Below are 20,665 nucleotides of genomic sequence, written 5' to 3'. Positions count from 1 at the left end.
CAATGAAGGACCAAATAATAATATAGAGCAAGGTATAGATAAAAAACAAAATGATAATGTAAGACATGATATTGAAATTCAAAATGTGTCAAAAAGAAATAATCACGAGTTTCTTAAAACCATGTACTTTAATGCTCGTAGTATTAGGAACAAATTTCAAGAAATACAGGCGTATGTCAAAAGCGAAAACCTCGATATGATAGGAATAACTGAGACATGGTTAAATGGTACAGAGTTCGAAGCTGAATTTAATATTGCGGGATTTAAAACTTTCATCAGGATAGAAACCACAAGAAAGGTGGGGGTGTTCTATTGTATGTTAAAAACAATGTTCATGCTTGTGTTTTAGACAAAGTGAAACAGGATGCATATGATAGTTTGTGGGTTGAGTTAACCCAAACAAATGGACAAAAAATGAATATAGGTGTAATATATAGGCCAAAGACATTATCATTAGCAGACGACAAACTGTTATTTCAAGAACTGTCTAGTTTCTGCAACCGGGATTTATTGATAATGGGCGATTTCAATTTTACTGACATTGATTGGATGACCCTTGAACATGGCCATATAGGTAGTCGCTTGATTGATTTTCTTAATTCAGCATGTAAAAGAGCCCACAAGATATGGAAACTTACTCAATCTTTTGATCACTAGCCGCGAAAGCATGGTAACTGATGTAGAAGTCGGTGAATCTGTTGCAAATAGCGATCACAACTTAGTTCTGTTAAGTATAGCAATGAAGAACACAATGACCCAGTGGGTAAAGGAAAAGACCTGGAGATGACATTCCCACAAAATTAGATCCAGACATCATCAGCTCATGGGAAAAAGTGACCATGTAACAACTGAATTTCAACTGGGAGATAAGGAAATAGAGCCAAGGAATGACTCACACAGGCAAGGGAGACTCAATTTTAGGAAAATAGATTACTTAGAATTGAAAAAAAAATCTTTGAAAAAGCAAGTTGGGAGGAATTCATGAATACCACAGGAATAAGTAGGAAATGGGAAACCTTTCTCAACATTTACAACCTTGGGGTGAACAAACATGTGCCAAGGACAAGTGAGAGGAAGAAGCAGACACAACTGGTTTAACAAAAGGTGTGAGGTTGCAAAAAAGGCCAGGGATGTGGTTTGGGAAAAATGCAGGAAGAGAAGTAATAAAACAAAAGAAGATTACAAACTAGAAATGATTATACAAGAATTTGCAAGGAGGAAGAAAGCAATTCTGAAAGAGGTGTGGTAGATAACTATAAAGATAAATAGAAACTGCTATACAGATTTAGAAATGGTAAATTGAGACATGGGGAAGTAATCACCAAGTTGTGGGTTGTGAGGTTTTTGAAGAGGCCTCAGCTCAGGCAGAAATAATGAAAGTTTCCAGTCAGTCTTTACAAAAGAAAACACTTTCTTTTTAGGAAAGTGAAGTGAGCAGAATATCAGGTTTAGAACATATATATGTAGAAGTAAGGGAAGTTCTCAATCTCTTGGGATCATTAAATGTGATAAAAGCTTCAGGGCCTGACAGGATCTCAAACTGGATACTTATAGAATGTAGGGAACAACTAGTGGATAAGATTCACAGTCTTGCTAGTTCATTGAAAGAAGGCACTGTACCACTTGATTGGAAAAGGGCAAATGTGGTGCAATTTCACAAAGGTGGAAACAAGGAGACACCACTAAATGACACCAGTATCACTGACCAGTACATTAGTGATCATGTAAAAGGAATGTGAAAGATTGATGGACCAAATATATTGAGGAGATGATCATTCTGACAGTTAGTCAGTTTGGCTTCAGATCTAGAAGGCTGTGTTTGTCAAACTTTTTAAGCTTTTACTTCACAGTGATTGATGTGCTGCACGAGAGAGAGAGGGGTGGGTGGAGTGTGTACCTCAACCTAGAGAAGGCATTTGATAAAGTACCTCACAGACAACTTATGTGGAAATTGGAGCACAATGACACTGGAGGACTGAGAGGTGAACTACTAGAATGGATAAAAGATTTTTTGAAGGAATGATACACAAGGACAGTAGTAAAGGATAAAATATCAAGATGGAGAGCAGTAATGAGCAGTTCCACAAGGTTCAGTGCTTGTACCAACAATGTCTCTTGTATATGTCAATGACACGATGGAAGGAACAACAAGTTAACCACTTCCATACGGTGACGCCTACGTAGGCGGCATGAGGAGCAAGTGGGTACTCGATGATGCCGACGTCGGCATCTTGATTATATTTATTGTAGTCATGCCTACGTAATTTCCATTCTCTCTAAACTGGCGTCATCAATTTTCTATGGTTATCAAAATACACGGGTGAAAGAGAACGAATGATTGAGCACCGACTTTATTTTTTATAATGCGATTATTATGACACAACATCGCACGTATATGAGGCAAAACAGAGGATACAGCAGCAGTTCCTGTAGCTGAGGTTGATAGGCCAAACTCAACACAGGGTATCACAAGGTTTAAAACTATGCACATTAATCTCCTACCATTCTTTCACCTTACTTTCAGACCTACTTACCCTATTTACACGTATGTTTTCAGGCAGGGTTCCCACAGAAAATTGAAAACTAAATTCCAGGACTTTTCCAGGATATTCCAGGATAAAATTCATCAAATTTCCAGGACTTTGAGCAGAATATCTAAAACAATTTTCAAATACAAACTGATCTTTCTGGCCTCCTCCACCCCTTACAGCCAGCCGATTCCACCCACTTTATTACACTATGCAGTCTTCCTCTGTTAGATTACATTATATATACAGGTAAACGTCGACTTACGATGGCATTAGGTTTCGATAGAGCCATCGTAAGACGATCTCATCGTAAGTCGATCCCCACTCTGTTCCGTGGTCACTGTACCTAGCCTACCTGTATATTAACCACCAGAGATACTGAATATAGCCTATTAAACATGTACAGTAGTTTATTTAATTATTTTTATCCTTTTTACCATATTCAAACACTATAATATGTATTTTCAGTACGGAACTTAAATCTCGCGGGCAGCAGCCAATGCCAGCCGTACGACGTGACGTAATAATACTCGCATCATAAAATATAGTCACCGCTTATATCGATCGTTCTCTCTTTCACCCGCGAATTTTGAAAACCACAGAGAATGAATCATTTGAGAGAATGTAAAAACACAGGGGCGACTACAATAAATATAATCAAGACGCCGATATGGCAGCGTCGCAAATCCACTTGCTCCTCATGACGCATACGTGTGCGGCACCGTATGGAAGGGGTTAAATTATCATATCGTCGTCGTCGTCGTCGTCATCGTAAAGTCGAACAATCGTAAGTCGCGGCCATCGTAAGTCGACGTTTACCTGTATATATATATACAGGTAGTTCTCGATATATGCGACTTCGATATATGCGAATTCACGTATATGCGATTCAAGAATTTGCACCACTTTTCGATATGTGCGGGGATATATTCGAAGATATGCGATTTGACCTAAAAAAAAAAAATAAATAAAAATAGTCGTGGCCGATTATTTTTTTCAAAATATCTATTATATATTTGAAGTTGGTGCGCATAAAGCCGTGTGGTAACACTGGCTGCATCAGCTAGGTAGAGCTGGCATCACTGCGGCGTTATCACAACAACAACACCGGCAGCTGTACATACGGCATCGTCTTAGGCATCCTTCCTGTTTCATAGGCCAAACCATTGTCTTTCTGCAGGTAATTAAGTTTTTTTGATACACAAATTAATTATTTTTTTCACAAACAAATTAATTTTTGATACTTATTACTGCCCCAATTAATTTCGTCAATTTTCACTCTCTGCAAGAATTATCGTTTATTCTCCGCACTGGATAAACTCTAAGCAGTAAGCCTGCCTGTGTATCTCCAGAGCACATCAACAGTCAGTTTAAGCGTAGCAAGCAGTCTGAAATGTGAATTGTAAACAGACTGATTTTTCAAACAGCTGAAGAAAATACGCTTGGCGAAATAAGTGATGTTTACGGTAGCGTCTTTTCCCGAGGTTAATACTTACATGTCAGCCCCTAATCCATTGCCTTGTGCTAAAATGTATGTAAACATATATGAGATGCAGTATGTAAGCCCTTTGCCAAAATAAAATATGTAAAAAAAAAAAAAAAAAAAAAAAAAATAATCAATCCGAGTTGAGAACATATCCCCCTTTTTCCCATAGGTTCAATAGTTCGATATATGCGAATTCGTTAGTTTATCCAGTGCGGAACGGAACCCCCGCATATAACGAGAACTACCTGTATATATATATATATATATCAGAGTATCAGGTATAATTCATTCTTTGCTCTTTCTTGAAAATAGTCACTCCATTGATTTCAGTTTCTGCTTGAGGTCTTGTAGTTTCTTTTCCAGTTTGAGATTTTCATCCGCCTTCTCAAACTTTCAGTCTGAAAGCATTGGACTTAGCCAGCAAAGTGAAGTCATGCTCTGTTTCTGCCTTCTTTGCCAGCTGGTCTGCTTCCTTGGTCATTGACTCCATACTATCTTTCAAGAGCTTCCTCTTTTTCTCTGCTGACTGGATATCCTCTTGTAGTGCCTTTCTCTTTGAGGATTTCTCATTATCTGTCTGTGACTTCTTCTGATCCGCGAGGTACTGTTGGTATCTCATCCTTGATGCCCTGACATGCCTTTTCAGTCTGGGAGTGAAGGGTAACTCAGTGAAGTGCTGGCCCGTGGCTTGGATACTGTCATAGACTGTACGAAGAGTTACAATAGTCTTCTCTTTCTACTGATGCCTGACCATGGGAGACTGTGAGAAGCATCTTGAAAACAGACCAGAGCTTGCTGTATTTGTGGTCTTTAAAGTACTGGCCCAGAAATATGTCCAGCCTCTCACTATCTGGGGTGAAGTTCTTGAAATCTGCTGCATGTTCCTGCCTCATCTCACTGCCAAACGCCTTGTACTGAGCAAGGAGCTCATCGCACTCTTCCCCGGACAGCCTGTTGGCATTCAGAAGCATCTGGAGGATTTTCTGGAACTTCGTCGCCGCATCTGTAGAAGGAGCAACTAGTTTATCTGGAGCCAGTGCAGAGAGATATCGAACCAGGGACAGTTTCAAGGGACTCTTGTCCAACATCTTGGATGCGAGCTCTGATAGCAGTGTCACACACTCATTCTTGAATGCCAGGACCTTCAAATCACTGACCAGTTTCTTCTCAGCAGCTTTCTTCACAGACTCTCGAGCAGCAAATCCCAGATCTACAAGTTTTGGCAGCATCTGGTTCTTCTGGTCCTTGGGGTCCAGGTTGGCCAGTTTCTGCATGGTGTCTGCTTTGTCCAGAACTTCTTTTTTGATGAAACGTCCCATGAGCGCAACAACCACTTCCTTTAGCTTCTGTCCCAAGAACGGTGCCATGGGTGCATCTGTTTGAAACCTCGTAAGGAATGGCTGGAGTTGTTTAGCTACAGAGATGAAGAATTGTAGCTTTGCGACGGAGAGTGGGTCCTCACAGGCAGCTTTCACTGATGCAAATGAGGCAGTGCTAGGGGCCTTCTTGGGGTCTTTGAAGGATGCCACAAATTTCTCCACGTTGGGCCACATCTGCAACGCACGCTCTGCAACCTTTGCATCCTCAACCCATTTGTACTGGCAAAATTGCAATGGGTACAGCTTGCTCCCTGTGATAGTGGTGAAATCCTCTCTTCTTGTGGGGGTATCATGGAAGAGCTGCCACAGAGACCTTAGTAGGTTTCCAATCTTCCATCCAGTCTCGTTGGCCCCTTTCTGCAAGCTTCCGTGGACAGTGTGGAGTCCACAGCTTCCGATGTTCAGAAGTTCTGGGAGATCCTGTGTTTTGCGCTCCTGTTGCAGGTCATTGAAATATTTCCAATTGACGTTAGGTCCATCCATTGACACCTGAAGCAGACGCTTGGGATCTAGTTGTTGTGTCCCTTCCTTAAGTTGTTGAGTAGGTCGCTTGCTCAAGCATGCCCCAAGAACTATGACCCAAAGTACCTTACACTGACCTGACCAGAATCATTGCCCCAGTAACGGACTATAAAGTCCATTTGTTCATTCTGTGAAACAGGGTTCATGCACTCATCAAAGGATATGGTATAGCACTCCGCACTTCTGACTTTCTCCACTAGCAGATCATGGAAATATGGAGACAGGCCAAAACAAACTAGATAAGCACACTTTGTAGCACCACATGAGAAAGTTTTAGCAATTTGGCTGTCCGGAAACATTCTTGGGAACAACATGCCCACATCAGATGATGAATTGAATGAGTAGTTGCTCATAACAAGCTTCAGAGCCCAGAGAACCTCTGCGTGGAGGGCAGCATCTGACACAGCAGCTACAACCTCTGATCTTTGTGGTGCTGTACTTGTACTAGCAACTGGTGCACTGGAGGTGACATTGGCTGCAGTATCATCTGCCTTTTCATCTTGCTTCTTTCCAAAGAAGTTGCGGATTGCTGATGGGTTTTGCCTTGACTAGCTGATCCTGTTATGCAAGTTGCTTTTCATGTGACTTCTCAGAGCGGAAACTCCCATGTTTGCTATGTCAGACACTGCACACTGTAGAATATTGAGCACAACCAACATCCATGCAACACTGAATTCAAGGACTTTCAATGACTTTTTTTAGCTGGTAGTCCTAATTCCAGGACCACTTGATTTTTGGCAGAATTTCAGGACTTTTCCATGACTTTCCAGGATCACTTTTTTTTTCCAGGACTTTCCAGAATTTTCAAGGACCATGGGAACCCTGTCAGGGGTCTCACTAATTACTAACCAAACCCGAACAAGGTCAGTTTTGGCTCAAATGCACAATTTTATATAAAAAATTAGCATATCATTGCATTATTTGACCTATTTTCTTTAAAATATGGGATTTCAATGTAATTTGATCAAAGAGAAGTTATGTTTTTATCCTCTGCAAAATTACCGACCATAGCTACCAATACCATCCAACTCACTAATTACCAACCAAAACCGACCAAACCCGAACAAGGACGGTTTTTGCTCAAATGCACAATTTCATATACAAAAATAGCATATGGTTGCATTATTTAAAATGTGTGATTTCCATGTAATTCAATTAAAGAGAAGTTACATTTTTATCCTCTGCAAAATTACCGACCACAGCTACCAATACTATCCAACTCATAAATTGTTGCATCATTCGACCCATTTTTTTTTAAATGTGTGATTTTCATGTAATTTGATCAAAGAGAACTTACGTTTTTATCCTCTGCAAAATTACCAACCACAGCTATGAATGCTATCCAGCCGCATCTATGATCACTGGTGGTATGGATCAAACTTCACTCTATTAAGTTTCTTACTATTGTGTTATTAGTGAAATAGATTGATACTTACTTGATACTTGATGTGATGATTCGATGCTAAGCTCCGTCTTGCATGACGCTCTGCTCAGCTGAAAACGATTATACTAGCAACCAAAATCCGTCCTCATTGACATGCTGTCCGTGTCATAGCACTCATTGAACAAATACGCCTTTAGTTCCTTCTTGAAGATTGTATAGTTTTCAGATATCCTTACGCATTCGGGTAATTTATTATATAACCTTGGAGCACTATTCACAAAGGCTTTACGACCCATTTCGGTGTTGAATCTTGGCTCATTTAGCCTGTCTATTTGAACATTATGCCTTAATGTCATGTCGGAAGCTGTACCGAAGTCACTAAGCAATTCTTTGAGGTAGACTGGTTTTCCAAATTTAATCACTTGATATACTAGCGTGCATATTTTATAAATGATCCTCGCCTTAATAGGCAACCAGTGTAAGCTTATCAGTACGGGAGTTATTCTCTCACGCCTCTTTAAACCCACTATCATCCTCGCAGCTCTGTTCATAACTAATTGTAGTTTCCTCAATAAGTGGTTAGGCAGTCCATAATACAGCGAGTTGACAGTTTCTTTATCAAGATATTTCCTTACAAAGGTTATGTTTCTCAGGTGATAACTAGCCACTCTAACCAAATGATGCACCTGACTCGCGAGATTTACATTTCTGTCAATGATCACTCCCAGATTCTTAATATTGTCTCCCACAGTCATTGAGACACCATTTATGTGCAACCTTGAAATGTTTAGCCTTACCAAATCAATTTCTTTCCCAACTATTTTCTTTAACCCCTTCGATACAATGACACCTACGTAGGCGTCATGAGGAGCAAGTGGGTACACGAGGATGCCGATGTTGGCGTCTTGATTATATTTTTTGTAGTCATACCTGCGTGGCCCCCATACTCTGTAAACTGGCTTCATCATATTTTCTATGGTTATCAAAATTCACGGGTGAAAGAGAACGAGCTATATAAGCGGTAATTTTATTTTTTATAATAGGAGTATTATGACGCAACATCGCACGTCTGGCAGCTAAAGCTGCCTGCGAGATTTTGGCCTGTAGTGAAGGAGTTAAAGACCAACCACAGTTACGAATACCGTAACAAATTAGCATATGCTTGCATTATTAGAACTATTATTTTTTAAATCTGTGATTTTCATGTAATTTGATCAAAGAAAAGTTACATTTTTATCCTCTACAAAATTACTGACCACAGCTACGAATGCCGTCCAGCCTGCTATCTATGATCACTGGTGGTCAGGTTTGGTCTGTAAATTTGTAGCTGTGGTCGGTAATTTTGCCGAGGCTAAAAACATAAATTTTCTTAGATCAAATTCCATGAAAATCACGCATTTTAAAGAAAATAGTTCAAATAATGCAAGCTTACCGTAGTAATTTGCTTACCGTAGTAATAGTTAAGAGGCTAGGGAGCTATGGCTCATAGGTTGCCTCTTCTCATAAAAACTTTCATGTAGTTGTCATAGTTATTTTTGAATGCATTTACACTTCAGCTGGCAACTACACTTTCAGGAAGGCTATTCCACTGGTTTATCACTCTGGCGTTGAAAAAGTTGTTCCTTTTCGTTGTTCGGTGCTGTGGTTTTATAAGCTTCATGTGATGTCCTCTTGTTTGAACCTGAGTATTAGTTGTAGTTGCTGCCACCTTGAAAAACTGGTCTGCGTCTATGTTTTCATAATGGTTAAGTATTTTGTACACTTCAATCATGTCACCCCTGCTTCTTCTCTCCTCCAATGTAGTAAGACCCAGCCTCTCTAGTCTCACTTCATAGCTTAGGTCACTCAGTTCGGGGACAAGTTTGGTTGCTCGACGTTGTATTTTTCCAAGCCTCTCAATGTCCCCTCGGCCCATCAGTGGTCGTACCAGACCCAGGTATAAGGATTTAAACATTTCAATGTTCATATAGGTAAATGTGCTTCTTATTCTCCCCAGCATCTGGTTGGCCTTAGCAGCAACTTTAGATACATGAGTGCCTGGTCTTAGGTCACTTGTGATGGTTACTCCCAGGTCTTTCTCAGAGGTTGTGGTGTTCAACTGCACTCCTGCCAAGGTGTAACTGTGGCCTGGATTTTCCCTTCCTACATGCATCACACCGCACTTCCTTTCATTAAAACTTAAAAGCCACTTGAGACTCCACTCCTCCAGTTTCTCTAAGTCACCTTGCAGAATTATTGCATCATCTGATGTCCTGATTTTCCTATATATCTTTGCATCATCTGCAAAAAGCTTTCCATTAGATCTCAAATTATCCAGGATGTCATTCACATAAACTAGGAAAAGAACAGGTCCCAGGACACTTCCCTGTGGAACTCCACTCCAGACTTGCCTCCAGCTGCTGAGTTCTCCCTTGACCACCACCCTCTGTCTTCGATCTTGTAAGAAGCCCCTAATCCAGTTACATAATTGTCCTCTGATTCCTAGAGCTTGTAGTTTGGCAATAAGTCTTTTGTGTGGAACAGTATCAGAGGCTTTCCTACAATCTAAATATACAAAGTCCACGCTTCCCCGTTCATCGATGGTAGTCTCAAGCTCCTCTAGGTATTCTAATAATTGGGTAAGGCACGATCTTCTCGCCCTAAAACCATGTTGGTGTTGACTGAGGATGTTGTTTGATTCAAGGTGTTCCACTAGGTCTTTCCGAATTAGCTTTTCTAAGACTTTGCAGGGTACAGAGGTAAGGCTCACAGGTCTGTAATTTAGGGGGTCAGTTTTTCTTCCATTTTTGAAGATTGGAGTAATATTTGCTAAACGCCAGTCTGTAGGAACACTTCCAGTCCTGAGAAATTCTCTGAAGATACACCACAGGGGAAAAGCAAGACTAGCGCAACATTCCTTTAGGACAGTTGGGTGGACTCCATCAGGGCCTGATGCTGATGGGCTTTTCAGCTTACTCATTTCTTCTTTGACATCATTGACTGAGAATGTGGATAGCCTAAGCTCTGTACCATTAAAAATAGCAGTGATCTCAGGTACATTCCCTTCTTCACGTTGAAAAACCTTCTGGAATTCACGGTTCAAGAGTTCTCCAGCTTCTTGGTTCGTGGCGGTGAGTGAGGCATCATCCTTTTCTAGTTGTGTTACCTCCTCCTTTATGGTAGTTTTGCTCCTAGCATAGGCATAAAAAGCTTTAGGGTTTGTTTTAGTTTCCCGAGCAAGGTCTTTTTCAAATAAGAATTTAGCCTCCCTAACTGCCGTGGTGCAAATGTTTCTTGTTCTGCAATAGTGTTGGTATCTGTGCGTTGTCTTCCTCTTTATGTATCTTTCCCATGCTTTCTCCTTAGCCTCAATTTTCCTCTTTAAAGACACTGTCATCCACTTCGGTTTCCTCGAAAATGGTTGCACATGGAACTTGGGTATGTACATTTCAGTAGCTTCTTTGTAAATTTGGAGAATGTATTCCACAGGTTTGTCCATTAGCAACTCGTTCCAGTTAATGTTAGTCAGGTACTGATTCATTCCTTCATAGTTACCTCGTAAGTAATTCCATTTGGTTGTCCCTTCTACATTAATATCACTTTCTAACCTAAAATTAAACAATATCACAGCATGATCATTTGCCCCTATAGGGGCCTTATAATGTATCTCCTCTAGTTCAAGTTCACTCTTTGAAAAGGCAAGGTCAAGGAGGGATGGTGTGTCGTTTCCTCTTACTCGCGTAAACTGAGTAATGTGCTGGTGTAAGAATGCATCTTGACAGGCATCATAAAATTTCATTTGCTCACTTTCAGGTCCCCCCTTTATAGTGTGGTTAATCCAATCAATTTCCTTGAAATTAAAGTCCCCGCACAGTAGTGTCTGGTGTGCATCTGTGTTGCTCATCACTCTAATAGCTTCCCTTACTCTGGCATTATACTCTGCTGAGGATCCTGGAGGTCTGTATAAACATCCAAGAAGGAGTTTCTTTTTCCCGATGTGAACTGTGCTGACAACTGCCTCAATATTGCCCCATATGTTCTCTTCCACTACTACTGATGAGAGTGCCTTATGAATCATAATGACCACACCTCCCCCGTTTGCATCCCGGTCTCTTCTGAATATGTTATACTTACTTGTGTTCAAGTAATTTGTTATGGTATTTGTAGCTGTGGTTGGTCATTTTATAGAAGCTAACAACATAATTTCTCTTTGGTCAAATTACATGAAAATCACACTTTAAAGTAAATAGTTGAAATAATTCAACTATATGCAATCTATAATTAATAATAACACAATAGTAACAAACTTAATAGAGTGTAGTTTGATCCATACCACCAGTGATCATAGATGGTGGGCTGGACGAATCGTAGCTGTGGTCGGCAATTTTGCAGAGGATAAAAACATAACTTCTCTTTGATCAAATTACATGGAAATCACACATTTTAAAGAAAATAGGTCAAATAATGCAACTATATACTAATTTTCTATATGAAATTGTGCATTTGAGCAAAAACCGTCATTGTTTGGGTTTGGTCAGTAATTAGTGAGTCGGATGGTATTCGCAGCTGTGGTTGGTAATTTTGCAGAAGATAAAAACATAACATGTTTGATCAAATTACATGGAAGTCACACATTTTAAAGAAAATAGGTCAAATAATGCAACAATATGCTAATTTTTTATATAAAATTGTGCATTTGAGCAAAAACCGTCCTTGCTCGAGTTTGGTCGGTTTTGGTTGGTAATTAGCAAATTGGACGGTATTCGTAGCTGTGGTCGGTAATTTTGCAGAGGATAAAAATGTAACTCCTCTTTGATCAAATTACATGGAAATCACGCATTTTAAAGAAAATATGTCATATAATGCAATCATATGCTAATTTTTTATATGAAATTGTGCATTTGAGCAAAAACCGTCCTTGCTTGGGTTTGGTCGGTAATTAGTGAGACCGGGTTCTCACTGTAAACAATGTGAAAATATATAAAACCCGTCACTGACGTCGCTTTAAAAGTTACCGAACTTTACCTTCAAACAGAACAATTATCTTATAAAACACAATGCAAATAATAATACAACAAATATACGCCACGTACACTGTTGTCTGTTACCTGCCATACCGCATTTCTTACATTTTGATTTCAGTATCTTTGAGATTTAAAATATTCATGCCAAAAAACACTTACTTGCATCCAGTCTGTCAGCACTTAATAACGATAGGCAATGACAATTTCATATGAAAAGTTATTTGCTAAGCGTGGGTATATGCCGTATTCACAAATATTAAATATGTAACGATATCACCTGCACGTTATGTGCAGTTTGGATTTGACAGACAACACGGGCTTATATTGTTTACTATTAAAATGTTGTATCGTTTAATACTAGTACTTATGATACATGAATATAGAAAATAGGAGATGATTTGAAACACTTTACAAATAGAAAACACAGCTGTTAATTAAAAATAAAATAGTTCGTGTAAACACCTTGTGGAGAAATGCAAATTTGCGCCTCTAGTCCAGGCAATATAGCACATTTTAGGGCCCAACTTGGAACAAATTGCAACAGAATTGTTTTCACCACAGGGTATGCCCATGAGGTGTCTAGAACATCATACTAAAAGTCCTAAGAAATCCACGTTGAGGAATTATGTCTAATTTGCATAAATCCAAGATGGCCGCCAATTTTCGATAATTTGCCATATCTCCGCATTTAGATGTAATAATTGAGTAATTTAAAGTGCTAATATGGGGTTTTTGAACACAAGAATTCACGTGGAATAGGTTACGTTTTTATTGGATAGAGAATTTATAGCCAAAAATCCAATATGCTGGAAAGAATGTCTATTTTCAAAATGTATTTGCTCAACATTTCATATTTTTCGGTTCATTTTTTAACCTAGGGCCTACTGAAATGTATGAAAACACAATTGTAGCCATAGATAAGTTTATTATCATACTCATGAATAACAGTAAGCCTATGTTTCAACAACAGATCATCAACATCAATTTCAAGAGTGTCAATACCAGTTGTGCCATTTTGCGGTATCCGGCTTAAGCGTCGTCGTCTACATTATCTGATAAATCTGGCACCTGTGAGTTAGAAGAACTTGTACCACGACATTCTCTACACATGGCAGTGCAATGGAGACCATATTTTTGGCATGTGTACCTCCTTGTTTTGCAGTTTTTCTTGCAGCTACAACAGATGACATCCAGTATCTCCGGTGGTGCTGCGGGCTGATCTGTTTGTACAGGCATGTACCTTCTGTCCACAATGTGCCATCCCCAATCTTGTGGCTTCATGTTGACACATGTTCCTTTCCACTCCATTACCTGGTAATAGACACGGAGGCTATGGAATCTTGCAGCTGCTGATGTTGGGGGTAGAGTTTGTGGTTCCACGGAAGATGTGCTCTTGGAAATCTTGTCACAGAACCGTTTGTATCTTAAGCTGCCCAGTCCTTCCTCTCTAGTACCACCGTACAGTGATACCAGAGCTTTCTCTCCTGCAGCAGTTATGTCCTCCGGTGTTTGCTCTGATTTGTGGAACATCTCTGATTGCTCACGAAACAGGGAATCAGTCTTCACCTTCTTCACTGCCAAACCTTTTCCTAATCCAAACAGGCGACTAGTGGTATCGCAGCCAAGAATAGCATGGACAAAGAGCAGATGGTCGCAAATCTGAGGACCCAGCAACTCTTTCGACTGCTTTATGCACCATACCCTTCTCGATTTAGTGGCTTGCTTTGACTCTGATACCAGAAACAGTTCGTTTGCGGTCATATCAGCGTGATACAACAGTAGGACCAACAAATCTGTGTCGTCACCAATGAGAACCGTATCTCTTGTTCTGGCAAAGGCAAGGGCTGTTTGAACAATGAGGACATCAACATCATGCTTTGCGTGTTCTGTGCTACATCCAGCCCTTTCTAGTTTGTCGCTGAGAAAATGTATGAAGCGCTGTTTGTTTGTCTTGTTGTTCAGGAAGTCCTCCTTCTTGGATTGGATGATCATATCACCAGCAAAGTTTACGGTCAAACTAGAGCAGATTCCTGTTCTTCTTTGTTGTGTGGCATCTTTAGTTGTGGGTTCATCTCTGTAGCCATAAAAAACAATGACAGCAGCTCCATATTTCTGTGTCACATATCTGACATAAATCTGACACACACTATCATATGTGGAACCTCTTGGCCAGGGAATCCGATAGAGTAGCGCGCCGCCATCAAGGACATATTGGACTTGGTCTCCACTCGGCTAATATGCCTTTTGTGACTTGCGCAGGAGGGACAAGCGTCGATGTACGCGTGTATATCCTTCCTCACTGTTAACCAGAAATAGTGCAATCTGGCCCGAGTAACGCTTTTCTCCTTGCCCGGGTGTGCAGCACTAGGTGAATCGTGTTTAAGTTTTAAGACTTCTGGAATGAGATCTGTAGGGACTACCAGTTGGAGCACTGATCTGTTGGGTTCCTGTTTGTTTGTTAGTGTTGTTTTATGATAAAGAATGTTATCCACTAGCGTGTCATTGTCAATATCTGGAGGAAAATTGTCTGTGTTAGATGTGTCTGCAGATTCGAGGAAAAATATGACACATTTCCAAAGAGGATCTGATCTCTACGCTGCGGCTATGCGCGCTTGAGTAATATTAACTGAAGGTGGGTTTTGATTTATGGTCGCAATATGGCGAACAAGAGCATCTGCAACTACATTTGCTTTTCCCTGAACAAAATGAAAGGTAGGCATGAATTCTTGTATGGTGAGGAACCAGCGGGCAAGTTTCCCGGAAAGGTTCTTCCCCTTGAATAGGTGTAAGATTGGTTGATGGTCTGTGTATATGTGTAATTCGTAACCGAGGATGATGTCTTTGAAATGTTTGAGTGCGTATATCACTGCTATAGCTTCTATGTCTGTGACTGAGTAATTCCGCTCGTGTTTCCTGAGTGTGCAGCTCGCATAGGCAATTGGTCTGAGTTTTGTGTCATGGTGTTGCACGAGGACAGCGCCTAGTCCAGTATAGGACGCATCAGTATAAATTGTAAAGGGAAGCTTGTGCTTTGGGAAGGCAAGGACAAGTGCCGTGGTCAAGGCTGTCTTTAAGTCATTAAGGGTTTTCTCTTGTCCAATTTAAAGGTGTGTCCTTTTTAAGTAGTGACGTTAAAGGTGCTGCTATACTAGCGTAACCTTGAATGTAACGTCTTAAAAACCTACCAGACCAAGAAATGAACGTATGTGAACGTAAGTAGGGCGTGGAAAATATATGATTGCCTTGACCTTGTGCTGCGAAGTTAAAATTCCTTGTGAATTAAGGACATGCCCTAGGAAGCGTATTTCTTTCTGAAGGAAAGAACACTTCTTAAGCTTCAGTTTGAGACCTGCCTGTTGTAGTCGCGAGAAGACAGTGTGTAGATGTTCGTTAATTGATTTGGAAGCTATGATGACGTCATCGACGTACATGAACACGAGTGACCAATGAGACCTGCGAGTACCTTGTGCATGAGTCGCGTGAACACTGAAGGAGCTGATGCGAGACCCATGGCGAGTCGTTTGCATTGATAGTGTCATGTGGGTGTGCTAAAAGCTGCCAGAGGCCTAGACTCTGGGGCAAGGGGATCTGGAAATATCCCGGCATAGGGTCCAAGGTCGTGAAAACTACGTTGTTTTCACCGACAGAGTGGAGGAGCTCCTGAAGGATCGGAATTGGGTGTCGGTCTGGTGTAATGAGTTTATTTAACTCTCTGAAGTCTATTACAGGTTGGAAGGACCCGCCTTATTTTGGTACTATGAAGAGTGGAAAATTCCATTCGCTAATGGATGATTTGATGATATCTTGCGCAATCATGTCTTGAATAAGGTTATCTATAATCATGCGTTTGCTGTGTGGTAATCTGTATGAGGGATGTAACATAGTTTTGAGTTCTCACGAAGGAGTATATGATGCTGAATAAGATTAGTGGCTCCAAGGAGTTCACCGTCAGTGGGAATGGTACGTCTGAACTTGTTGCAAAGTGCAAGCAAGTCTGCTTATGCATCAGTGAAATCAATATGGTTAAGCTGAGATGCATCAATGGGTTCCTATGCTGTTTGCACATCGGAAACTGTGGCACAAAATTGAGAAGTTTGGGATTTGTCATCCATGACTTTAATACGTGAAGGATATACTTGGAAATCGAAAATATTTGTACCAAATGTGAGATGGAGAGATGCATTAACATTGACAATTAAAATGCTGATGGCTGAAATCAGGGAAATACCATTCGCGCGGCAAGTTTCTGGCAAACAGAGTACATCTGTGTCTTGTGCTTGGAAAACTCGTATATGTATCCGTGTGTATTCTCGAGGGAACAGCGTCTTTGGGCTGATAACCACTGCGTGAGTGTGTTGGAAAGTAGATAACACTTCTGAGACTGGGGCGTATTGTGTGTTGAAATCCTCTAAGAGGGGCAATAAATGGTCCTCCGACGGTGAAAGATCATTGTTATTTACTAGGTGTTTTGTCTTTAGTTTCGCAGATTTTGATCTTCGAGAAGAGTTTGCGCGTCTGTTACGCTTGGAATGTCTTTCTACAACTAGTAATGAAGTGGAAGGGTTAGAGTCGTGGGCATGTGTGTGTGTGTCGGTGCCATTTAAGTTAAGAGCTGGTGCATCCTCGTGTGAAGAAGCAGAGTTAGTTTGGCGTTAAATCAGTCTTTGCCTGCTTGGCCACATTGAGGTGGTTGACTTTAGGAGAATTTGCTGATGACAATGCAGGGAGGAAGTGATTAGCATAAATGATGCCATGTTGAGCAGGGTAAATGATGATGTTATATTGCTTCATCAACGTTAAGCCTATGAGGATACCAGCAGGGAAATGAACATCAGCTATGTATGTGGAAACTGAAATGGATGGGCACTCGTCTTTGAAGCTAATGTCAAGAGAGAATTTTCCAATGATAGGGAAAGGTAGGCCCTACTCCATCCATATTGCACATATTTACGTCTGGGGGGTTCCAAAATGGCTACCCATTTTGTTAGGGTGGGGAATTTATGAAAACTGTTCACTGACATGATGTTTACTGGTGAACCCGTGTCGAGAAAAACTGCCATTTTGATGTTTCTAGACGTGGCGTTGAAGGACAATGTATGGGAGGATGTGTCTGGGATGTCCAGTGTGTATACTGATAACGTTGACGTCTGTGTTTCTGTTTCTGTCCTCGAATAGCACTGAGGCTTCGTAGTATGGAGTCATGCGGGAGAGGTGTCACCCCATATGTCAGAGAGGGACCACAGGACAGACTAAACAAACCCGAGTCGATGGAAAAGATTTGCAGAGGATTATCTATTTCCCCTTAAATCTATATATTTGTCACAGTAAAATATATTAACTTATTAATTTCCATTTTTTATTTTTACATTTTTTTATATTGGTATCATTATCACCATCCATGCTACTATTATCATCGTTGTCGTCGTCGTCCTCCAATGGGATTTACAGATAAAAGGACTTTAGGTCCAATGAAGTGAAAATGCGGCCATTGCCGAGACTCTTCAACATAGAGTCGATATGCGGAAGGGAAAATCTATCATCTATAACAACTTTGTTTAGAGCTCTTAAATCGAAACAGAACCTGTTTTATCATTCTTCACCAATGGGACAACTGGTGCATTGTAGGCTTATTGTGATGGGCGTATAATACCCCTACTTAGCATATTTCCGATTTATTCTCGCATGTAATTTTTATACTTTTTAGGCACAGGGTACGATTTTCGGTACACCGGCGGACCGTACGTGCGAATCTCACGGTAGAAGTGGGGCGTCACTATTAGTGGGTCACCTGGCAAGGCGAAAACTTGTTCATATTTGACCACTAGAGTGGTCAAGGCTTGACTTTCCTTACTAGAAGGGTCTTGGAATAACCTTATTACTTCTTATCTCAGCCTGTTCCCTCTATCAGCCACTTGCATCACTCTTACCATCCTCTTGGTTCCACCCTCCTGCGTTAGCTTAATCCCTTCTGATAACGTCACCTCCCCCGATGGCATGGTCCCTCTAGATCTCAAGGGTACCAGGCCCTAGGTTCAGAAACGGGACTTTGCACCATGCCTTTCCTTCCTCTGTCCTTTGTTGCTCCACTATTCCCTGGCTGTGGTAAATTGAGATTAATTGTCTTATTATTATTTTTATATACATGTAGATGGTGTTAAAGAATTGTATACTGGTGCTGTAGATTCCTTATATATGTGATTCTCATATGTTTATACTTTGTAATAGGTTTAGATCCTATACAGCACCTTTAGTCGTGTGTATCTAATTGAATCCTATGTAGACATCTTTTGTTTATGTCAAAGTACTGATACGAAGACGTCATATACGTCGCTTGTTTGTTTACATCGCTTGCCAATAAAACAAGAAAGCAAGACCCCGTTTTTTCAACTTTTCTCACCGACACAATGCTACAGTGGCGACGAGGATTTGTGGATTAGTGTGCTGAAGGACTGATTTAAGTTTTAGAAGACAGAAATAGCTGCCTTTCCCACTGATGATGGAGAAATCTAACGATGAAGATATTCTCGCCTATTCACCCCATCGGAACCGTCCTGGTCACTCTGGATTCGAAAATAGCCTTGGTTTAGCAGGCTACGAGTCAATTGTTTCACAAGGAAACAGGATTTAATACATTTAGAATTAAAATGGCAAATAACTCAGGTAAGATTGACTGTTTTGACCCCAAGAAAATTAGTTGGGAGATATGGCTAAGCATGTTGCAGGCTCATTTTGCATACAATGGAATCACTGATGATGTAAAGAAGAAAAATTCTTTATTAGTATCATTAGGAAGTGAGATTTATAGCACACTAGCCTCCCTGAGTTCACCTGATTTACCGCATGTGAAAGACTACAGTGATTTAGTGAAGCTTTTAGAAGCACATTACAAGGTTAAACCGAGCTATCATCGGAGTTTAATCAAATTTCAGAATAGAAAGAAAAAATCTGATGAAAGTTTAAGAGACTTGTATGCTGACTTGAAAATTCTACCCAAGGATTGTAGTTTCGGTACCTTATTTGATGCTCGAGTGAGAGACCAACTATTTATGGCTATTGATACTGAAGTGTATTTCCCGAACTTAGTTGCTGAGAATTTAGATTTACAAACTATGTCTTCAACGGACACCTTAGAGAAAATTCTAAATTTGGAAAAAGCTTTTGTTGGAGAAAAGCTCCCGACAACTGAAGTGAGGAAAGTGGGGGTTAGTTCTGAATATTTTAATAGTCAGAAAAAAGAAAGTTGTAAGCATTGCGGGTATCCACATAAAAGTGAGAACTGTAGGTTTAAGCACCTAACTTGTTCAGTTTGTAACACGAAGGGACACCTCAAATGAGTGTGCCGTTTTGATAAGACTGTGTCTGGTAAGCCACACAGTGCCCAGAAAGGATCTTTTGGAAAATTTACCAACAAGAAGACGTTTGGAAAAAAGAAAACTAATATGGTTTTCGAGGGAATTTCTCAGGAAGAGAGAGATACTGGTAGTGATGATAACCTGTTGTTACATTTAATGGATCGACCTAGCCTTCCAGAAGTGGTTAGTGTTGATAATTCTCATGAACCTGTACACAGTGTTGTAGGTAAGGTTTTGCCAGTGAGAAATAAGGTTGATATTAATATTGAAGGTCATAATGTGCCGTATGAAATTGACTGTGGTACAAGTGTGTCTACCCTAACCTTACATTGGGTTAAGACATTATATTTATCTTTGGAGCCTAGTGATAAAATTTGAAGTCTTATGGTAACAATGATTTGCATGTTTTGGGTAAGGTTTATGCAAATATATTTTATAATGGTCACAAGGTAATTCAAAGTTTGTATGTAGTTGAATCTAATAACTCTAACTTATGTGGAAGAGATTTAATGCCTAAAATAGGTATTACACTCACAGGTATAGAGGAAGGAGTTAATGTTTTGGATTCCAAGGTACAATTAGATAATTTTTCAGCTGATTCTAGATTGCCAATTTCATGTGTTGTAGCAAAGGTACACCTAAAGAGCGGTGCTGAGCCTAGTTGGAAAAAAGCAAGGCCTGTGCCCTACCACTACAGAAAACTTGTAGAAGATGCGTTGGAAGAGTTGATTGATAACAATGTCATTGAACCAGTACATTCTAGTACTTGGGCAGCTCCAATTGTACCAGTGTTAAAAGCTGACAAAAAGTCAGTGCGTATCTGTGTAGATTTCAAGGAGTTAAACAAAAATATTTCATGTGACCAGTACCCTCTGCCTAAAGTTGATGAAATCCTTGCTGTTGTGGGTAAAAGCAAGATATTTTCAAAGATGGATTTAAAAGATGCTTAGTTACAGGTGCCAGTAGATGATGAGAGTCAAGAATTGCTAGTAATTAATACTCATAAAGGTA

The 20,665-nt window shown here is 40.2% G+C and overlaps 2 protein-coding genes across 6 annotated transcripts in view; both read right to left on the bottom strand.

Moving 5' to 3' along the window:
• The window catches only part of LOC143040771 (solute carrier family 35 member C2), a 260,071-nt gene extending 247,174 nt beyond the window's left edge, over positions 1–12,897 (bottom strand). For 3 of the 5 annotated variants that reach the window (XM_076212199.1, XM_076212202.1, XM_076212203.1), the window contains exon 1: positions 12,462–12,627. The gene's annotated coding sequence lies outside the window, so the exon portion shown is untranslated. Of the gene's footprint in view, positions 1–12,371; positions 12,392–12,461; positions 12,628–12,764 lie in introns of those variants that run through there. The other 2 variants (XM_076212200.1, XM_076212201.1) reach the window with 2 other exon arrangements.
• Positions 8,852–11,356, bottom strand: LOC143040877 (uncharacterized). The gene has a single exon (XM_076212321.1). The coding sequence runs from the start codon at positions 11,354–11,356 to the stop codon at positions 8,852–8,854; it is 2,505 nt and encodes an 834-aa protein (XP_076068436.1).
• Positions 12,898–20,665: the final 7,768 nt, after the last annotated feature.

Source organism: Oratosquilla oratoria, chromosome 29 (genome assembly GCF_046742065.1).
Source record: "Oratosquilla oratoria isolate Oo_2021 chromosome 29, ASM4674206v1, whole genome shotgun sequence".
Lineage (NCBI taxonomy): Eukaryota > Metazoa > Arthropoda > Malacostraca > Stomatopoda > Squillidae > Oratosquilla > Oratosquilla oratoria.
This window is presented reverse-complemented; position numbering and strand designations above follow the sequence as displayed.

Coding starts and splice junctions, on each gene's coding strand:
- LOC143040877 (XM_076212321.1), bottom strand. CDS start 11,356: ATGATTCATAAGGCACTCTCATCAGTAGTAGTGGAAGAGAACATATGG.